Source organism: Pteropus alecto, unplaced genomic scaffold (genome assembly GCF_000325575.1).
Source record: "Pteropus alecto unplaced genomic scaffold, ASM32557v1 scaffold14, whole genome shotgun sequence".
NCBI lineage: Eukaryota > Metazoa > Chordata > Mammalia > Chiroptera > Pteropodidae > Pteropus > Pteropus alecto.
The window spans coordinates 5,891,588-5,913,234 of record NW_006436810.1 but is presented as its reverse complement, the minus strand read 5'-3'; the positions used below and the strand labels follow the sequence as shown (position 1 = coordinate 5,913,234).

At 42.1% G+C, this 21,647-nt stretch overlaps 1 protein-coding gene and 1 long non-coding RNA gene across 2 annotated transcripts in view; one reads left to right on the top strand and one right to left on the bottom strand.

Annotated features, from left to right (window-relative positions):
• Nucleotides 1-396: 396 nt before the first annotated feature.
• LOC107195813 lies at nt 397-18,422 on the top strand. The gene is made up of 2 exons (XR_001517066.2): nt 397-577; nt 16,544-18,422. It is a non-coding gene; the product is annotated as an uncharacterized LOC107195813 (long non-coding RNA).
• ONECUT2 (one cut homeobox 2) overlaps nt 18,194-21,647 on the bottom strand; it is a 38,673-nt gene continuing 35,219 nt past the window's right edge. The window contains 1 exon segment of the mRNA XM_006913698.3: nt 18,194-20,648. Coding sequence (XP_006913760.2) covers nt 20,362-20,648 — 287 coding nt within the window. The 3' untranslated portion in view covers nt 18,194-20,361.

Below are 21,647 nucleotides of genomic sequence, written 5' to 3'. Positions count from 1 at the left end.
AAATAGGAAGCAAAGAGAATAAAACACAACCGGAAAAACCAAGCTCTAATGCTGAAAAGAAGGTGATTTTCTTTTGTGACTGTTAAACACTGGAGTGAGCCCTTTACAATATCCAAACACAGGTGGGCCACGGCAGCACTGACAAAGGGAGTATGTGTCACTCAAGCTGGTATCTCTAGATACGTACATGAGATATTGTGATTTATAATAAGAAATATTACAGTATTTGTTCTTCTGCCCCGTTTCTTGCACAGAGCCCCTAAATTCCTGGGAAATTTCCTAAGTGATGAGAGCTTAAAGGTGACTCATGTTATGTTAACGAGGTGGCTTTTGGAAAGCACTTACGGTTGGAGGTTGGTTAGAGGGTTAGAACTTTCAGTCCCACCCCCGGGGGGAGAGAGGGGTTGGAATTTGAGTTCGATCATCTGTGGCTAGTGAGGGAATCAACCATGCCTGTGTGAAGACTCGTCCATGAAAACTCAGAAGGAGAGGGTTCTGGGAGCTTCTGGGCTGGCGAACACGTGGAGTTCGGGGGAGCGTGGCACGCCCCTTTTCCGTCTGGCTGTTCCTGGGTTTGGTGAGTAAAATATTTCTCTGAATTCTGTGAGCTGCTCTAGCAAATTAATCACACGGAAGGAGAGGGCCATGGGAACACCTCCAGTCCATAGCTGGCAGTCAGAAGCACAAGTGATAACCTGGGCCTGCGAGCTGGGTCTGAAGTGGAGCTGGGAAGCAGTCCTGTTGGACTGAACCCTTAACCTGTGGAATCTGATCTAATCTCCGGGTAAATAGTTTCAGAATTAAGTTGTAGGACATCCAGCTGGTGTCTGAGAATTGCTTGCTTGTCACTGGACGTGTGGGGAACACCCCCAGCCCCACCATGCACACACACATTGGAATTCGATGTAGAACCCCATTAGTACAGCTTGGAGTGTTTAAAACACATTCACACGACTTGATAATGTTATTGAACCACATTATGCGTGTACGTCGACTCCCAATTGAATTATGAGCTTCTGAAGGAAAGTAGCTTGCCTTGTACTTTTTGTGTGCTTTTGGTTGCTAACATAGTTGCCAGGCCCAAATGAGAGTGCTCGTAATTATTTGCACGAGGAATAAGGAGACAACGTGGTTGTCTTGAGATTGAAGAGACACTAAATGCTGTGCAGTCTGGACTCTTACCAACGGGAATGCTCTGGGCATGGGCAGTTTCGATGTGCTCCATTGCAAGTCATTGAACACAGTCATTGAAATTCAACTACAGTGCCAGCACATTGAAAGTGGGCTGATAAAAAAAAAAATGTACAGTTTATGCTGTCTCCAATTATTTCAGCTAAGTAAAAATAAACCTAGAGGGGAAAATAAACTTTTTTTTTTTCTAAAAATTCACACATGGAGAAAGCAAGGTTTCCTAAATTTCTGAGAAATGACTAGTATTTCCAAAATGGAGTTTGATTCGCAATGTGAGAAGCTGTGAAAAATAATGGGGCAATTGGGAAACACAGGTTACTCTAATCAGGCTTGGAGGGGGAGTGCACATCTGAGTGTTAGAAGTGCAAATCTGAGTCTGCCTCTGGATCCCTCGGCGAAGTAGAAACTCCTAGAGGCAGAATCAATTTTTCACTGTTAGATGATTGCATTCTCTATACGTCGAAAGCACAGAGGTAGGTAACTTTCATAGTTCTCAGGAAAGGACAGGTGAACGGATTAAAAATCATTGCTTTTGCCAAACCACCCTCCCTGGCCTCTTTCCTCCCGAAGAGACGGTTTGGTGTCTCCATCCTGCCCTTCTCCTGGATACAGTTTTGCAAGCCCAGCTGCTAACGAGCTTGAGATGGTATCCTGGAGAATGGAGAGGTACGAGGCCGGGATGGGGATCTCAAGCACAAGGCACGGGGGACCTCTAGGGAGAGCCTGAAACTGCAAAAGAAAGGCCATCAAAGATAAATTCATTCTGTTTCAGGGTTTTGTGAGGGGCCTGCCCTGCACGTACACTATGTGTATGAGAGTGAGTGCGTATGTATGTGTTATTGAACTGACAGCTGTTTTTTTGTTGGTTTGGTTTTTTTTTTTTCCCCTGCGTTGAGGATTAAAGCATACTTAGGGGATGCTGTATTGCTGTATTGCTGTATCAAACAGCTGAAGTTGGAACTTTCCCGGGAACTCTGGGATTGTCGTCTCTGTTGTAAGGGGGGATAAATACAGCCAGGAAACTTTCGCAGAGATAAGGCTGCTCCTCTCAAGTCCAAGCTTGGAAAAGCGGAGGGTGGAGGGAGGCGGGTTGCAGTTCCGTGTCACTGCAGATGGGCTCGTAGCCCTTAGTCTGTGATTGTGCCGAGCTGGAGATGATGAAAAGATGGGAAACTAGGAGCAGGGAGTAGGTAAGGAGAAATGTTCCCGCTCCCTAAGTGAGGGCTGCACATAGCGACTTCCTCCCAAAATATATGGCAAGGAAACGGGGGGAGAGTAACTTTACAGTGTCGAAAACTGACAAACACTGCCTCAGCCAGGTGATCAAGGTCAACATCAGTCATGTCGATCGCATAAACCTGGGATGTAACGTAATGAAAATGGCACTTTACTTCTGCGGTCTTCCTTCCCCAAACCTCTGTCCTTAGTCTAATCGTGAGAAGGTGCTCTGCCCGACCTGGACTTCCAAGGATGCCTGTTGGGATCCCCAGGTCTCAAGCCGTTTGCCTAAAGACATGTGGGAGCAGATGGAATCATCCAGCAGCTATCCCTTGTTTTGAGGGGAAAAACTCCCTAGAAAGTAACTTAGAATTTTTATAATTTTTTTTTTTTTAATCTAAAGATTTTTGTCCCTGTCCATCTCTGAGAACATTTGGCCCTCTACAGCCCTGCCACTGGGAGCATGATTCTCTCCTGGGGGTCCTCTAATGGCTGGCCAGCCCCTCTGCCATCCCTACATGGCCTTCCTGGCTCCTTAGTCCTATCTCCCTCACTGTCAGGGCTCGTTGTCCCCCATGTGCTAACTCCATTGGAATGGACTTAATTTTGGGACATGAAGTTGGAGATGACCAACTTCAGTGTGGAATGTTCTTTAAAAGTTGCTTTTAAACAGTCTTTGCTCATATATCGCTGATAGGCTTCTGTTATCTGTGGTTATATCGCTTGGCTGACCCCTGTGTCCCCTGGGCCAGCTGAATGACAAGAGTACTATGCAGAGGAGCAGCTGCACCTCACAAGAGTCTGGGCCCCGATGGGCTTCTGTTTCTCTAGGTGATATTTCTTGATTTATGCTTGAAGCTGATTGTGAAAACAAACACCCTTCAAGTAGAAATTATTTCAAAAGGGGAGGCCAAGTGCCCCTTTGGTTCCGTAGGCCATGAATGGTCCTTCTTCAGCTCATTGGGGACAAGGACCCGGGCCCTCTTGCCTCCTCCTCTGCGGGTAGAAGTGGGCCACTCTGCCCTGCCAAGCAGAAGCACTGTGGGACCCACACTCGTGACCACCTTGCCCCTCTGCTGGACCCGCTGTAGAATGCTGGGCAAGCTGAGGCCCAGCCTGGAGGTGGAAGCATTACTTGTTTCCTGAAATTCAGGCAGAATACCAAAGGCAAAGGTCATGATGACAATAACAATGATAATGATTTTGAGGACCCTTTGAAGCTCAAATGAGGTTACTCAAAAATAATCCAGTTAGGAGGTGGTGTTTGTGCCACTGGTTCACACCGACACCAGGTACTTTGTTCGCAGTTTCAATTTTGCGGCCGTCACTATCCTTTAGAAGTTCATTCTTGCGCTTCGAGTACACACAGCCAACAGTGACGTCTTCTCTGTACTTTTCTACATGCCTCTTTGTGGTTTGGGAAGTCCCACGCCCAGTTCCTACAGGGACTTCCCCGAGGCCAAAACGAAGACTTGGAAACGTAAGTTCTGAGCCACCATAAACTATGGCATCGCAGCTGTGAACACATTTTGTGGAGATGTCTGAAGGCCATTGGAACTGGTTGCCTTCATGTCTGTCCATCTCTGCAGCCTAGCAATCTGGACTTCCCATTGAAAAAGCACAGGAGTAGCCATCCTGTGCTGTGAGAACTAGTCTAGGCTCTGCCGTTAATGGAAGGAAACTACACAAATCAGAGCTTAGCCCTGGACTCGGGCTGCTTAGCGTTGGGACCTGAAGCAAGTTACTTGGTCTCGCTAAACACCAGTTCCTTCATCTGTAATGTGGAGATAATTATAGTACTTGCCTCATAAGGTAGTTGGGAGAACAAAATGAGATAAATAAACCACATTAAAGTGTTTATCACAATGTCTAGCACATAGTAAATATCCACATAAGCTGTCGTTGTGAGTATGAAAAAGATGATTTAAACTCAGCACTTAATTATTCAACGGGAATAAGAACGATACATGCACAATAGGTCCCAGGGAAAAATGAGACTGAAAAAGAATGAGTAGAAAAGTATTTTTAAAAATGCAAATGTAAATTATTATTAAAATCAACATGGTCTCCAATCTTTTCTATCATAGGATGTGGATAAACATGAACTTTTCTTGTAATGACTGTGACTTCTTTTAACAGACCTTAGCACAGATAGCTTGCTATAATGTGTGTGTCAGTTCAAGTGTCAATCTAGGAGCAAGAAGTTGTCCTAATCAAGGGCGCATGCCCTGGCTGGTCAGTGAACATCATTTCTGAAAGGCGTCACTCTCCAGCGGCCACCACGCAAATTGGCGCCGTAGCCATCCACTTCTCAGTCATCACCAGGCTCTGCTAATTAGCATATCGGATGCCAAAAGTGGAGTTTCAATGGTGAAAATAGTAGTCTATCGATTATGAGAAATGTGACAAATGGATGTTGGTGATGGGTAAGATTAAATGTATTTTAGGTGAGGGGTTGGAGAAGCCCTCCTGCCCTCCCCCGCACACACAGATTGTAAGAATGCAGTGAAAACTTTAGCCTCCACCATTGGGGAATGCATTGGAGGTCTGAGCCCTAAAATATCCTGTGTTTCATCCTCCGTTTAGGAGGTCGCCTGTTGTCTGATGCTGCCTAAGGGCTAATGAAAGCCTGCCTCTGGGACATCCTGAGTTTATCTGGTTAGAGCCCCCAGTACGGCAGAGAACTCAGACTGCATTGAGCCTACCCAGCAGGTAGTATGCATACCACTGTGCCTGATTTGCTAAATAGAATTTGTTAAAAAGTTATACGTGTGACAGTATTTGATTTTGGACTCACTTTCTTTAAAATCTGGCAGGGGGAAGTAGGTAACTTGTGCCCATCTCAAAGCCGCTGGGTGACTACTGTTGGCCACCAGAAAGTGTAAATGTCATGCATGGCCAAATTGGCTTAGTCAGTTCGTAACTATTTTTATGACTCATCCTATCAGGGCAGAAAAGCAAGTTGATTTTCCTACTAGTTACACTTCTAGGCTAATTGTTTTGTAGTGACTTTTGACACGGAATTCACAGTGCCACACATGCCAAGACTGGCTCCCTCCTTAAACATGGAGTCCATGTTTAGTCAGCACTTTCCTGTGCTTTCACGTCGATGCTTCTGGGCTCAAATTCTGGCTCCGTTACCGTGTTGCCTAGAGCAAGCTACTAAAACTCTCTGAGCTTCAGACTTCTTTTTAAAAAAGTTTTAAATTAAATTTATTGGGGTAACATTGATTAATAATGTAAATTTCAGGTGTACAACTTTATAACAATGTCCGTATGCTCTACCGAGCGCTCACCACACGAAGCGTGGTCCCCTGCTGTCACTGGGGACTTAACTCTGTTTACCCTCTTCATCCTCCCCCTACCCACGCTCCATTCCCATGGGTAACGACCATTCTCAGGCTTCTTTTTTCATAAAATGGTGGTTATATCTTTAGTCGCTTGCATCCACACATATTGCACTGCTTGCTATTCACAGTAACTTCGTGACCTAGGAAGGGCACGTTTGTTCATATAACGTGTTACATAATGGAACCACGATGGGATGCAGTGGTAGATGCTTAAGCCTTTCCACGAAAAGAGGAAGAAGTCGCTGAGCCACGGTCAATGAATGAAAGCAGTTTATTTGACATTAATTGCAGAATTTACAGCACTACCATTTCATGATAGGAATAAAAAATGGAAAGAATCCAGTGTAAGCAGTGTCGCAGACAAAACATCAGGGTGGGAAATGAGCAAAATTGAAAACGCAATTAACATTCAAAGAAATTTTCCAAAGGTCTGGGAGCTTATCGGGGGTGAGCGCCCCCTTGCCAATGCTGTGTGATCCTCATCCCCTTAGGATTTCAGGGCAGCCACTGAACACATACCCTGTTTGTTGACCGTCCCTGAACAACCTTTCAGCAGAGTCTGACTTAACATGCCTGAGACGGGGCAAAATCTGTGTTATAATATGCTTTGGAAACATAGCTCACGGTGAAAAGAAAATAAGAATGTGGATTAACTAGTTATGTGGGTTTTCTTTCTCACAACAGGAGGGAGTGCAAATTTTAGGTGTGGTGTTTTCCTGATTTTAAATATAAGAGGTCATGTCGACTAAAATTGTTTAAAGTTTTCCCCTATGATTTTCTTGGAGATAATATCTGTAAAAGCAAGGAAATAGAACAAGAGGTATGCGTGCGAGTCTTTGATCCCTTTTCACCTTGGAATCTGGATGGAGACCTACCAAAGGTAGCTGGATTTCTACAGGGCTGGGTTTCTGCAAGAGCCGACCTAGAAGCCATGTGGCAGAGCATGAGTTCTGGAGTGTCTACCACTCTATAGCCACTTGACCATGGCTTAAAGAGTATACTTTCCATTTTGAAACTTTAATAGAGCTGGAGAAATTCTCCTCTCTGTCCCTCTCCCTCCCTTCCCTCATTTTAGTCACCTTGAAAACCACAAGGTAACCAACGGATTGGAAGAAAGGAGTCAAGCCCCACAAGGCCAGCATGTGAAATGAACAGGTATTTTTAATATTAAAAATAAACCCATCTGAGATCAGGGCCAAAAGTGAGAAAAGAGACGGGACTGACTCATCCTGAGAACAAAAGCCAATGGGGGGAAAAAATGACAGAGTGTGTTCTCACTCACTTTGGTGGCAGGATAGTTCCTCTAGAATTAAAAACATTGGCCAAGAATGAATCTATGGTACTTCTATACTAATAAAATGTAAATTTGAGTAGAAACATCAGAAAAGGAAGGATGAAAAGAACTGGCCAGGCTCTTTCTCTGCAGTCCCGAAAAACACCTTCTTAGACAAAAGCAAAGGGGAAAGAAAAGAACGAATTGAAATGTTGGTCAATCCCCAATTATCTTTGCCCATGAAATTCTTTGGCATCCTAGAGCAGGGGAGGAGAGACTGAACTGCTCTAGGATTGAGGGGAAAAAATAAGATTTGGTGGTTGGAGAGATGGATTAGAAACCAGCCCCAGGACCGTGCCTGTGTCATCTCTGTCCCTGCCTGCCAAACTTAGATGTTATCATTTTGTCAGTTGAAGGTTGTCTTCTTGTTTCAGGAACTCCAAATTGCCAGATGTCTTATAACCTTTCATGGTAAGAAGTTTGCTGGTACCATTTAGACTTGTGTAACACAAAACAACATAGTAAAGGAAATAATATTCTAGCTTCGAGGAAGTATCTGTTACTGTTCTGACTACTACCTATCCAAGTCTTTGAATACTTAACCTTTCTTACCAGGTAGCAGGTTCTCTGTCATAATCTGAAAAAACTTTCCTAGACAGTAAACTAACTCTTAAGCTAAATGACAAACCGAGACAAAGCAAGGAAAATGGAGAAAACCCCAAGTTCCACAGTTTTTTGAAGAGTACTTTCTAGCAGAGATAAAGTAGGCATCGATGGGCCATTTTCTTGGCTTAATAGCTGTGGTTCATCCTGTCCCCTAAGGAAGACCCCTAGCATGGGCAACGTGCATGGACCCCTGAGAGAGGGACAAGGTACAGGCAGGCAGCGGGGTCTCCTTTTTCTTCCTTGTATTTTTCCAGATCAAAGAACTGGGACTAGCTAAAAAATAAATTAAAAACAAAATGACAGAAAAACCCATTCATGACTTTCTTTGTTTTCCAAATAATTGTCCACAAAAGTTCTAGTTGGAATAGCTACATGGGATGCAGAGGAAGAGTGGAAGGCTGGGGGGCGGGGTTCTGATTTGGAAGAGCCCCGCTGGATTGTGGGGATCTGGACTCTGCAGCAGTCAAGATGGAGGAAGACACCTTCAAAGATAGCACAAGTAAAGCTACCCAGATGGGCCACCCACAGCCTTGGCTGGTGGAGCCCAGCTTGGGGGAAGGGCAGTCAGTGCCTGGTGGGCCACAGAAGATTCAGGATTGCTATTTTTTGTTCTTGCCTTTCCTGTAAGAATTCAGGCCCACCATCATGCTGGCATATGCTGAAGGCCAAGGGATTTCATAGACATGTTGGGGTCAAGAGTGAGTTTAGAAAGTTTGGGCCCAGCTCTTTTTACAACTGATGTTATGGAAATCTCTTCCTAGTGTGAAAATCTACTTTTTAGCTCATGACCTTCCGTTTCCCAGGTCAGGCCCACATTCCCCACGAGAGCAGGAGAGAAATCCAGGCCAAGCTGAGGTAAATTGATAGTTCCGTGTCTCCAAGGAAAAGGACATCCACTGGCACAAAGCATCGAGTAAAAACCCTTTTAATAACAAAATAACATTCACGATGTAGCTACTTCAGTTGTCTGGAAAACTCAGCTTACACTTGATTCAACATATCACTTTCCACAAAGTTAAAAAAAAAAAAAAAGACATAAAATGACATAACAAAATATACCTCAAGAGTTATAAGACAAGTCTTCTTGGCAAATGCTAGTGAGCCAGTCCCATGTCTTACTTGTAATCAAAAGGGCTGGGCACACTCATGTCTCAGACACTCCTCTGTTACTTTGGATGGAAAATGCATCTGAACCTTGTATAGATACTACAATATCTGTATCAAGAGAAACAGTGGGTTTGTGAATGTGAGGAGAACTTTACTGAAACAAATATTGATTTGGTTTATTGTGGAAAACATATAAAGCTTTCTGGAAGATGCAACACTATTACAATCATTAACTGTCTTACAAAAGCCGACTTAAAATCCTTGTATCCATTCCCATCTTTGGCAGATTAATACAGGGAGAAATTAAAAAGACTATTTCAAAGCTTTCATTATCACAATACACTTTATAAGGCCAAATAAAAATGTTTCTTTGTATTAATGAAAGCGAACTCCCAGTATATTCCAGTATATGAATGCTCTCCTATTGGTGACTGCCAATATTTTGCATAGCAGACGGTCGCTTTCCCACCACTGTGTCTTAAGCTGCACTCTCCCATGCAAAGTGAGCTTGGCAGTTGATTTGGCTTTATGTCAAGCATATTGGTTTGGGAAATAGGTGTGAAACTTGAGAATGGATCTCAGAACCAAAATATAAGAATGAACAAGTTTGCCCAATCCAATGCAACTGAAAAAATACTTTTTGAGATATAGAGGCCTTAGATTAACTGGGGAGTTTAAACCAAGAGGGTCTTCCTAAACTGGGTTTCAAAACGACCTCTATCCCCTTTAGGACAGATGTGACATTGTTGGGCAGGAGAGAGTACATTAGAGTCACCTCTGACTCTAGGGAGGAAGAACCATGATATGGCTGCACAGGTGATGTTATGGGGAATGGCCATCTATTTTTGCCCAAATCACTGGAATAGTTGGTGGAGTTCTCCAGGAGACTGGACAAAAAAAAAAAGGAGAAACAAACCAACCCAGAGAATAATTATTGATATTGATACCATTTGAGTTTCTACTGGGAATGACCTGATAACAAAATATTAGAAAAACCAAGCACGGCTGAGGTGGCCATTCCCAAGCAGAGACCCGGGAGAGGCAAGAACTGGATGACTCTGCTTCTCCACAGACATGGCCAGTTAGGTCTGAGGTCATGAACATAACGTCAAAATGACTCCTTTTAGCGGAAATTAAAAATGCAGAGTTGAGTCGTTTTTCATTGCTTACTCCCAAACCCCTCTCCTACAGCACGAGACAGTTGGGTTATGAGGATCCTAATCGTGGACTGCAAGTTGGCCAACTCAAACTTGGAATGACCTGTCTCGTAAAATTTGAACTCAATTCAATCTGACTCCTTTTGAAATCCCAACAGATGTAAAGGTATTTTTGAGGTGAGATGTCCTCAATAAAAGCAATATTACCACTGTCTGAGGCTGAACTGTGTACATTTTCACAGTTTAATGCATACACAACTGTTCCACAACTGCTAACAAACGATGGGCACCCATGCATAAATAAAGTCCACTGAACCAAAGGGGAAGATCTAGTTCAAAATGAAATGTTGCTATTAGAACCACAATGCATCACACTGCTAATTTTTTAGCCTCATGCATAAAATTATAGCACTGATTGGCAGTTGCTAATTATAATACTACACTGTTAACACAGAACAATTAATTGTTCAGACCAAGTAGCACAAATGTAGAAAATAATTTCTTTTAACAGAGCAAATGAACACAGATTGTTTCTTCAGCAAAATATGAAACTGTAAACTTTGGGCTCATTCTGCAACTTTCCCCAATCCAGAATAAATAAAATCCAAAGGGGAAAAAAAAGAACATACATTTTTAAGCGCACCTTTTTGTCTATTACAAAAGCACAACCTAAAACGTATAAAGCTTTTTTTTCTTTTTTCTTTTTTTAAATCACAGTTACCAAAAGAAACAGTGAATAATTTATTACATACGCTATAATAACATTACTCTAAACACTATTATCTATGAGGTATATCTGAGAAAATTCGGTAAGGAATTGCGCGGTCTGCATTGCCAACATGCCCAGGTTCATATTAAAGCTTTGGAACCATGAAGAACTAGAAAAGGGAGGAGGACAGGGGAGCGGAAGGAAGAGACAGAGAGAAAGAACCTTTGGTATTAGTACAAATCTTGTTCTTTGCAGGGTTGCATTGCAAAGCACCACAGTACAATAAGCCCACCAAATTACTGTATGGAGGCCCAGTTGAAGCTGAGGTATTCACAGGAAGGATTAAAAAAAGCACAGAGAGGTCCAGACTGGCTAAATCGTTGCTTTGGTTCAAGCAAGGCACTCGTCCCGTGGTTATGTCACACTTTGCAAGTGAAGCATGAGGCTGAGGGGGGATTGCTGAGGAGGGGTCTGCCAACTGGGGATGTTTTCTGTGTTCAGGCTGTCATTGCTCTTTAGGTCCCCTCTTGCAGGCGTCTGGCGGTAGGAAGGCGGTGGTGTTTGCTCGGGGGGCGCACTCTGCTGCTCCCCATCAGATCTTCTTTGTTGTGTCTCCCAGCTACTCTGAGAATTCTATTTCCAATAGGAGTTTGGGGAGAAAGCTAACACAATTTGCTGTCTGGAAGGAAGGGCTTACGAGTTTGCCATGTATAGTGGGAAGTTGGAGCTCTGAGCTTGTCTGGGCAGGAGAGAACTTTCACACGTCAGTATGCTGCTTGGAAAACTACAGAAAGGGATAAGTGTTCCCTCAAGTCTGTCCCTCTGCCTTCTAAATTCCTCTACTAGCAACACTCTGTCAAGGTGTGGAATGGATGTGTTGATTGGTCTTTTCCCTTCTTAGCTTCTATACCTAAATGGTCTCTTAAAAAGCTCAAAGATAACTATATCACGTGAAATGCAAAATGCCAGTACGCGATATAGAGGTATACAGATGACAGGGAGATCTTTGCATGTGTCTAAACCCCATCTAGTCAAAAGCTGAGAATGACTCATTGGCTAACAAGTAAATCACTCTGATGAATGGATCTGAATAGTGATTTAACCATTTACTGAAATCTAAAGAAGACCAATTAATTTCATGAGTAAGAAGGGAAGAGAGAAGTAACTTAAATCATTTCTTAATCTGGCCTATCTATTCCTCTGGAAATTTTGGGGTCATCTTTCATTTACGACAATCCTTTAGCATCCAAATGATGTAAGGTTTAATCTTCTCTCATAAATACTGAGTTGACCTAGAAACAAAATACAAACACCTACAGGTCAAGAGAAAAAGTAAAAAGCTAAACAGCTTAAATGTCACATGTGCAAAGAGTGATCAAATTTCCTTTCTCTGATACTGACCTGAAATATCCATAACCGTTAAAGTCATCAGACCAAGAACGAACTTTCTCCCCACTGAATGAAAAGTGTATATATATATATATGACACTTTGTAATGGGGAGCCCCAACCGTGATCTCACTGAATCAATGTGTACTTTTGGGGCAAAAACCTTTCTATGGGCCCTAATATTTCAAGGCTGGCCACCTTTACAAGTAACTGACCACATGTGACTTTCTGCTGAGGTTCTAACTAGACAGACACTGAAATAAATGCCTGTGACTGTTTCTACCGACTGAAGATGTTAAGGATTGCCACCTTCCTCTTTGCCAACGTGTGGCCCATCTCTGGCAGAGGTAGCTCTGAGTAATGGGTATAGCACTGGAGCGGGAGGCAGGAGGCCTGGCTGGGCTTTGCCTCTATACAGCTATTAATCTCAGCTATTTCACTGCTCCAGGCTAAATTGGACTAAATTTCTAAGGTCCCTCCCAGCTGATTAGATTTTCTATGGTCCAGTACTGGACATATTTACTGTGGTGGCTCCAAAGCAGGGACAAGGTCATGGCTAGGATAGAAGGCCACTTCCAACCAGTCTTCTTCACCCATTTGGAACTGGAATTTAAGGAATGCAATCCAAATTAGCAGCATCTAAACTTGCGGTGGGGACAGCGAATAAATGAGAAACACAGAAAATATCCCTTTCCAAATTAGCAGCCGCTGTCGCATAGATAATTCTTTCTTTGGGATATCTGAGCTGTGGCTGTACATACCATATGTCAGAGAGAATAGTTAAAATCATAAAAGAGCACAAGCAAAATGCAGACCGCACAGAGAAAGAAATCTTTGGTATCTTTGGTGTCATCAACACGATTAAAATTACAAATGGAAAAAGTCAGTGAGGTAGCCTTCTTTGGTTCTCACTAGAAATAGAAAGTTTTTCCTTTTTTCTGCTTTTTTTTTTCCTCTTTTTTTGTTTTGTTGTCTTACACACACAGAGTTCATTCTTGGAAGCAGCTAGTGTTAAGGGTTTCTCTCTTTTTGCTGTTACGATTTTTTAAAATGTATTTTTTCCAGTCTCTGTATAGAAGCCCCGAAATCCAGGCTCGTGAAGCAGGGTCTCGGCTCATGTTTTCTGAATGTACACGCTTGGGTTGAATAGTCATTGCTTGTCCACCAACTTTGCTCTGTCGTTCTGACAGCGAACCAACTGTAGTGCTCTCTGTCGTTTTAAATAAAAAATATAAACTATACAGTGCACCTTTCGCAGATGCTGAATAAGTTAAATAAATAAGTTACACTACGAAGGCTCTGCGGGCCCCAATAATTAGTAGGTGAAGTTCGCCTGGTACCAGGTGGGGCTGCGAACTTAAATAATTTAATAATTGTTATTTAAACTATTTTCAAAGTTAATTCAAGAAGGAAACATACCTCAATTTTTTTTATTTTGTAACTTGTATTTCTTCCCTGTCTGTAACAGAATTTCACTGCTTTATAAAGCAAACTAACCTTCAAGAGAATTCTAAAAGTGATCTTGCATCTCCGATGCTCCACTGGTCTAGATTTTGATAAATAAGCACGAGGAGTAAAATCAAACTAAGGAAGGACGATTAAACAATTTCCAAAATCCTATACATTTCTGTACTAGAAACTAATATAAATAAATTAATTACATTAATGGTACTCAGCTTGTTGCGTCAAAACCCAAAAAAGGCAAGGAAAAAAAAAAGTGTTTCTTTTGGCTGTCTTCTTTTTTTGATGGACAAAATGTATAACCTCTCTCGATGAGGTTAAATGAAAGTAAAACAGGAATTAGAACCTCTAAAACTTTCTCATTCACAAAGACCATTTTGATGAGAGAAGCATGAGAAATAAATCACCACTTCCCCCTTCTAGCTAGCGCAGCCCCCACAATACCATGTGACCATGGTGTCACCCCTGGAAGCCAGAGCCCACTTTTTCCCTATCAGTTTTTTCCTTCTTTTTCTTTTTTTTTTCTTTTTGTCCCTTTTCAGGTCTTTGGATTTAGCTTTAGTGATGAGAGATCCAGAATAAAGCTATTCAACCGAAGTCATCAAGCATATGTATCATTCTTACACAGATGATTAAATAATATCCAAGGTTTTCTTGAAAGTTGAGTTTATCTTGGATGTGCCCAAATGAAAGTAATTCCAAGTGTTCGCAAGGAAGGTGCTGGGATACTTTTCCTTTCCTGCACTTTAGTTTTCAATGTTACAATAAATAATGAAAACATTGTACATTGCAGAAGTACCACATACGTGTTAAACGATCATTTAAAATTTATTGTAACAGATGACAGTGTGTATGTATGGAGATGTCTGTGCAGTCTCGACACACGTAGATAGTGTGTGTTGTTTTAAGGACACCTATGAGAATACATGTCGAAAGATGCATCTAAATCTGTGTACACTCAAGCTGACAGACTGTATAAACTTTAGGCAAGTGTATCTACCAAGGTTTATGCTATTCGAAATGCCTGTTGCTAAAAATGGAGCAGAGTGGTAGACTTCCATGGAATGAACAAACATGTAGCGATGTATTTTTTCCTATACACATTTTCTCTACTAGAAAGGTATTAGCTGGTTAATTCCAGTCATCAAACTCAAAAACCCATAAGGAAAGATAAGGAAAACTTGGGCTCTAGTTTTAACTTGCCTCAGACTGTCAGAGTCATTTCGGTATCTAAGAACAATGAGCATCTCCAGTCCCTGTGGGATCCATGCAAATAACTCATCAGCCTCAGTTATAAGCTTTGTGTCTACCTATGTGAAGCCCTATATTTTAATAATTATTATTGTATTTATAATGCATTCTGAGACTTTCTAAAACAAACAAACCCTCCCTTCCCCTGGCCCTTAGAAGGAAACAAATCATGGGTAGAAAATAGGCAGAGACATCCATATTTAAAGCCAATGTCACTAACTTAGGATATTTATACAACAAATTCAGGCGCCCCTTCTTCCTTTAGTAAGGATTTTGTAGCCGTATTTAATAACTAGAATCTCCTGCTGTTTTAGAGGTGACCTGGACTTAAAGGTACAAAATTATTAAGCTATCCAGTCTTATAGGTAAACATCGGAAAGTTATAGGCACCAACTCTGTCCCTTCTCCGTCCACCATTTCTCACTCACTCTTCCTGCTTAGGCCCCCAAGTCTGACTCACACAACAGCAGCAGCAACAACAACAAAAAATCAGCTCTGATCTGTTAGGAATCGTGACAGTTATCTTCACAGTGCTTGTGTCTGGGCCTTGGGGTCATCCTGAACCACGTGTATCATTTTTTTCCCCTCTACTTTTTCATAGAGTCCATTATTATTCAATAACATTGGAACCCGGCCTGTTCTAAAAACTCCTCCTATACAACTTTCTGAAAATTAGAGTTTACCACAAAAGGATGTTGTCATGCCACTGCTTAATGGTGATCATACCAACACTTCTGTAATTCTACCAGCATTTTCAAAAGTGGGGAAGCGTCCACCCTTGAATCCAGGTGGTAACGATTTTTAAAAATCTGTTCAACTTTAATTTATTGGCACTAATAGATAGGTACCCAGCAGAGATCATATAAAAGGTAAATTATATTTGGCTTTGAAATACATTGGCTTTGACTTACAAAAATGCATGTAGATATATGTGTGTGTATCAGAGCTACTGTGCTAATTTTTGTTTTATTTTAGCTAGAAATGAAAATTAGCTTGAATTTCCTAAACCCACAATTGCCAAGAACCTGTGGGAAAAGAGATGCTACAGAGGCAGTACTCTAATCTCTACGGAGAAAGCATCAACCTGGGTCCTTCACGACTCATTCTCACCTGTACCTTTAAGTGGTACCACCTATACACTATTTTACGTTCTGGAAAAGCCTTTAATGTCAGGGTTGAATTTTTTTATTGTTGTTGCTGTTTCCCTTTAAAAAAGAAAAATTTCCTAGAATGAAATAATTATATCCCCAGTATTAAAATCGCATTGAAAACAAAAGTAAAGCAAGCCTAAAGGAATAGAGAAGGGTATTTTTCCACTCAATAGCCTTTGGATTTCTGTTGCCTCGAGAATGTGAGTTTTGATTTAGAACCATCCATTCAACTGCCCCTTTCATAACTGATGGCTGAGGCATGCCCCAAATTTTTCCTGGATGAAGGAAATGCATCCTAAACTATAGCCAAGACCAAACGGTTATTTTCCCTGAAATTATTATAGTAAGTTTTTAAAATGCTTGAGGAAACTCATAGGTCAAATTCCATTACCTTTCAATTTGCAGGACTTTTTTTTCTTTCAGATTTTTAACAAACTGAAATTCTGTAGGGCTTAAAATTTTGATACATATATAGATACACACATGTATTTATGTATGTATGTAAATAATGTTTTAAAAACAAGCATTTCTCTCTGGTGTGACATTATCTGGTATGAGACATTTATCAGAAGTCCTTGGAAGGAAGTTCTTGCCTTTTTAACATTATGACATCTTCCTCAGGTCACCAGGAGACAGAGGGTGCATGTGACTACACCTGGCTGACCAGTGTTGAAATCTCAGGCTACAAAGGCAGCCTCTTCAGAGGATGCCAGAGACCCAGATGCTAAGGGCCAAGGAATCACTAATGAAACCAAGCAGGTTTGGTTCCCCGATCTCCTCTCAATAAGAACCACCATTTCCATTGGCCACAAGTCACAAGGATCCATTTGGAAATACACAAGTTGAAATTCATTCTTATCAACCCACGTGGAGCATTCCCTTGCTGAAATATGTTTCTTTTTTTTTTTCTTTTCTTTTTTTGGTCATTTGATAAAGGAGACATGAAGTATGAGAAAGAGACAAAGAGACACAGAGAAAAGTTAAGGAACATCTCCAGGTAGGATGCATTACAAAAGCCATGGAGAGTCACATTCTTTCATAGCTCCATGGCTGCTGCCTCTGCAAAGGGAGACCCACATGGCGGGAGCAAGGAGGTGCCCGATGGACAATGGGCTCCCAGGGGTGGGACTCTGGGACCCTCCTCAAACTCTGCTCTTTCCAGGACTGAGGCACTGCCCCCTCCCCACACCTACAGCACTGCCTCCCCCTAGTGCCAGCCGTGGCTGCACACAGGTCTGTCTGCACGAATTGGTAATTACCACCCTGAGGAAACCTGATCAACCCATTGTAATGAGAGCTGGACTTCCCTAGGAGAAGTCTCTTTGGTGGATCTACTCACTGAGGAAAATATGGAACACCCTGATGGGACAGAGAAACTCCTCGAGAACCGAGTTCTGGGCTGGCCTCACCTCCAGAACTGGTGGGAATGGACCACTGAGCTTCCCAGTGGCCCTGGCCCAGTTCTAGGCCAGGTCTGCTGGATGGATCCCACTTGCCACCTTGATAATGGTTGAGGCATAGTTTGGAGATGACTCCAAATACAAATAAAACTCATTTGCACCGTGGATCTATTTATCAGCAGCTTAAATGTTGAAATACTTAAACCTGACTTTCAATCTTTCCCAGGAATTTTTTTTAAAACCTGAATACTCCAAATTATCCACAGTGGCAAATGAACTCTGGAATGGCATGAAAAATGAGCAAAATTCTGAACTGAATACTTAACGAATGTCAAAAACAAGACATGAATTTGGACAGCAATAATTTTGGGTTATCACCAATGTCAAGTTGAATTCATATATGTGTTCATATATTATATATATATCTTCTTTAGAAATGCAACTTTACAGCTGATTTTTAAAAAGCTAATAGAAAAGTAGAAACTGGCAATTATTTTCACATGTTGCCCCACCCCCCAACCCCTCAAATGAAGCCCTGTTAGATATAGTGATCGTATGAAGACGAGGCTGTCAATTCCTCTATCAACTCTTTGGTTCTGTGGCTCGGGTGAGGATGCGTCATCACGACCCCTAACCCTGACCCTCACTCCCTTTCCCTCCCCTGATGGTGAGACTAAATACAGAAGGAACCAAGTCTAAAAAATAAGCAAAGAAGATTCAAGTGACAGCATTATTCCCCACACTCTACGGAGCAGAGAGGAGAGAATCCCTCAGTATCCCAACATCTTAAACTCGGAGTCCACGGAACCTTTTGAGAGATTCCATGTTGGGGTAGAAAGCCATAGAACAAAATTAAAGGGAAACAATAAAATCAAATAAATGACCTTTTCCTTTTGTTGCTCAGAAACAAAATTGATTACCTTTACACAGATCAATGGCGTTATTAGCATTTTAGCCAGGCAAGAGGAGATAATGAACTGAAACAAAAGGTGTGAGAAATCCTCATCTTTGGTATTGTAGCTGTTGAGGTTTCTGTTGCTCTGTTCCGTGTTCTTTTGAAAACTGCATAGGCACAAATTAAAGACAATCTTCAACTTTAAGATTACTGTGTGAGTTGTCAAATGAAGCAGCAGCCACTGAGGCTCTTCCTTAATTCGATTCTTGTCTCAACCCTTTCTTAAGAATCTGCTTCCAAAAAATGTCCCAAGAGGTCTGTTTAAACACAGTGTGTCTCGCTGTTTTTGTTTTTGTTTTTGTTTTTCTGGCGTGCTTCCTTCTTGGTGGTGATTTTCACTGATTTATGTATTTATTCATCTTAATGGGACAGTTTTGTTTGTTGCAGAAGTAGGTGCAGAAAAAGTTTCTTTGGTTTCGATTAAATAATTCATAAAAAAGTCAGTCTCAAGTGTCTGTAAAGAATCACTGCAGCTTTTGGCTTGCTTTGAACACCCCCATGGTGCCCACCTGGGGCCATTCACTGGTAAATATGCACATTGTGACCTTTGCAATCTTCCAGAGTTCCGTGGGCGCTCTCCCGCTTGCTGTGGGAAGGTGACAGCCAGAAACCAGAGCTGGCGTGGCAAAGCCACTCCCTGGGTGGCTTGGCTAATGTCCTTGGTGTAGCTGGTCCACTCAGCTTGATGGTGAGCCAAATGCAAGAGCTGAATGCCATTCGGAATTGCAGAGGTTTTCTGATTTCTAAAAGTAATCACAGTATTTTTAGGCTAGAAAATGGCAAGTAATAAATGTCTTTGGTTTGCAGAATTCTGCTTCTTTGGTGTGCTGTATTTTCTCCAGTTTTATTCAGCTGTTTTGCTAGGATGACTCAACAATGGAAGAGATTTAGGACTAGATGACAGTAACATGGGCGATGGTTTGAATTATTTATTTCTTGCTAGAAAACACTGAAAATGTCCCTACCGATGGGATGGATGAGGGAACGACCCAAATCTCAGAGACTGAGAATGAATTACGAGGTGGTCAGAATGTACAATAGGAGGAACCAGGTGACTAATAACTAAGAAGGATATATTAATGATCTAAAAAAATCTAGATCTTTTAAAATGCTGCATTTGCTCCATGTACCGTAACAGTTAAATTGGCCTCCTGAGTGTGCGTCTGCATTACGTACAAACAGAATTTGTAGCAAACTGCAAAATGTGCTCGAAGCCATATTCCCAACGATTCCCTAATGACTTCACAGTCGGCGTCTTGAAAATCCAGATGCGGTGAATCCAGAACCTTCCTTCCTTCTCTGTTTGTCTTCGTTGTGCTTGATACTTTGAGCTCAAGTGAACTGATTTGTTGTTTTGATGGATCCAAGACCACGAGAGATTTCCAGGAGGTAAGGAAAAGAAAACTGTACACTGAATCAACTTAAAGCTTTCTAAACCATTTAATGAAAAGAAACCTGAGTTGGAAAAACAGGTCCTTGGATTTTTTTTTTTTAACTTCCATATTTAAAACTTGTGCTCAGTAATTATCAATCTGATGTTTTTTATGTTATGGCTGTGAACTCTGGCGTACTGTGGTATGATGAGGCTAAGCACTTGGAAAGCAAATGAGGTCATTCTGGTTGCTAAAGTCTCCTCTTATTATAGCATCTTGGGAGCCCAAACTCAGGCCAAATTCCCACTGTTACTTGTGGGGACTCTGACTGCAAGAGGTTCATAGGACCCAGACTGAGACTGTTGACATTTTAAGCAATCCTGAGCTTGGCTGACACCACCCTGAAATAAACTTGCTCCAGGAAGGCCCCATTTGGTTTTCTGGGACGCTTAGCATGCTCAGAGGACAATGTCCGGTTCAAAGAGATTCATTTTCAGCTTGCACGTGGACTCCATAGCCATTAAAAACAAACAAAAAAAACACCTGGCCTATGATTACAGCTAGAATAGAAGTTTCTTTTCAAGAGAATTGTGCTTTCAAATCACCAGTGAAGGGCCCCAGCTAAGAATCCGGTGTCTTTTTCCTTTGTGTTTTCGTTTGGTATCTGTCGTCCTCATTCGGAGGTGACTTGTGCCCAACCGGGTCCTTCCGTCACGCTTTGGTACAAGTGCTGGAGGTGGACGAGGAGCCCCCTGTGCTCAGGTCGTCCTGCCACTTCTCCAGGCTGCGGCGCCGCGCGTTCATGAAGAAGTTGCTGACGGTTGTGAGCTCCAGGCCCAGCTGCTGGGAAATGGTGATCTGCATCTCTTTAGATGGGCGTTTGTTCTCCTTGAAGATAGCAAAGAGTGTTCGGCGTTGGAGGTCAGTGAACACCAGGCGGGATTTCTTCTGGGAATTGTTCCTGTCTTTATTTGGTTCTTGCTCTTTGCGTTTGCACGCTGGAAGGGAAAAGAGAAAAAGGAGTCAGTCCTGGCACCTGAGAAGGTGACCCATTGAAAACACTGACAGAGTCATACCGGGGGGGCTGTAAACCGTTAAACTATCGTGCAAATTGCCCAGCTGTCGATAACCAGGCTTCCCAGTTCATCTCTGGGTGATAGAAGGCATCAGTTAGTGGGAGAAAGGAGGAAACAGCAGGGCTGATTTAGACAGCCTGGTTTGGAGCCAATTGCTTTCATCTCCCCCTCGCCTCCAACACACACACAAGCACATCCTCAAAATTCTTTATCTCCAAAATCAGGCGCTATGAGACAGTGATGACTCCAGGCTCCCAGGGGAAGCCTGATTAGGCGGTTCTTTCATATTCACTCTCTTCAATTGTTTACAGCTGAGCTAAAATTACTTTCTAAAGTCGAACTTAAAAGTGTGTAATTTCTCAGAATCAAAGCTTGTACCCACGTGACTCAAAAAAATTGTTAAAAGAATGAAATTAGAAGTGACAGATGACGGTATTACCCTGATCCAAATCCCCTACTTCCAGACTTTTGAAAAATCAAGGAAAAAAAAAAGAAAAAACAGAGAGAAGGACTATGAAAATATTGGTTTAGCTAATTCTAATTTGGCTAAAACGAAGCCAGTCCAGGAAGGCAAGGGCTGAGGGTGGTAGAAGAACCCAAAGTTACAACGACAAGACCTTAGGGTCCTAGATAGGGCAATTAGTATATGCAGAGTCTCTGATTTTGCAGATGTGTATCCAGCACATTAATGTGTCACTACCTCTGCCTTACCGTACACGTTCTAGAAAGCAGGGATCAGGTCTGTGTAATATTCCCAACTGGCTCTTTCTGGGGCCATAAACATAAATGAATGCTTGAGATGCCGATAAGTGGTATCCTGACACCTTCAGGAATGTATACTTTACAGATTTAGTCTCAGAAAACAGACCAAAATTTAACCTTTCTAAGGGCTAAATAACACAGCACATACAAATCAAATTT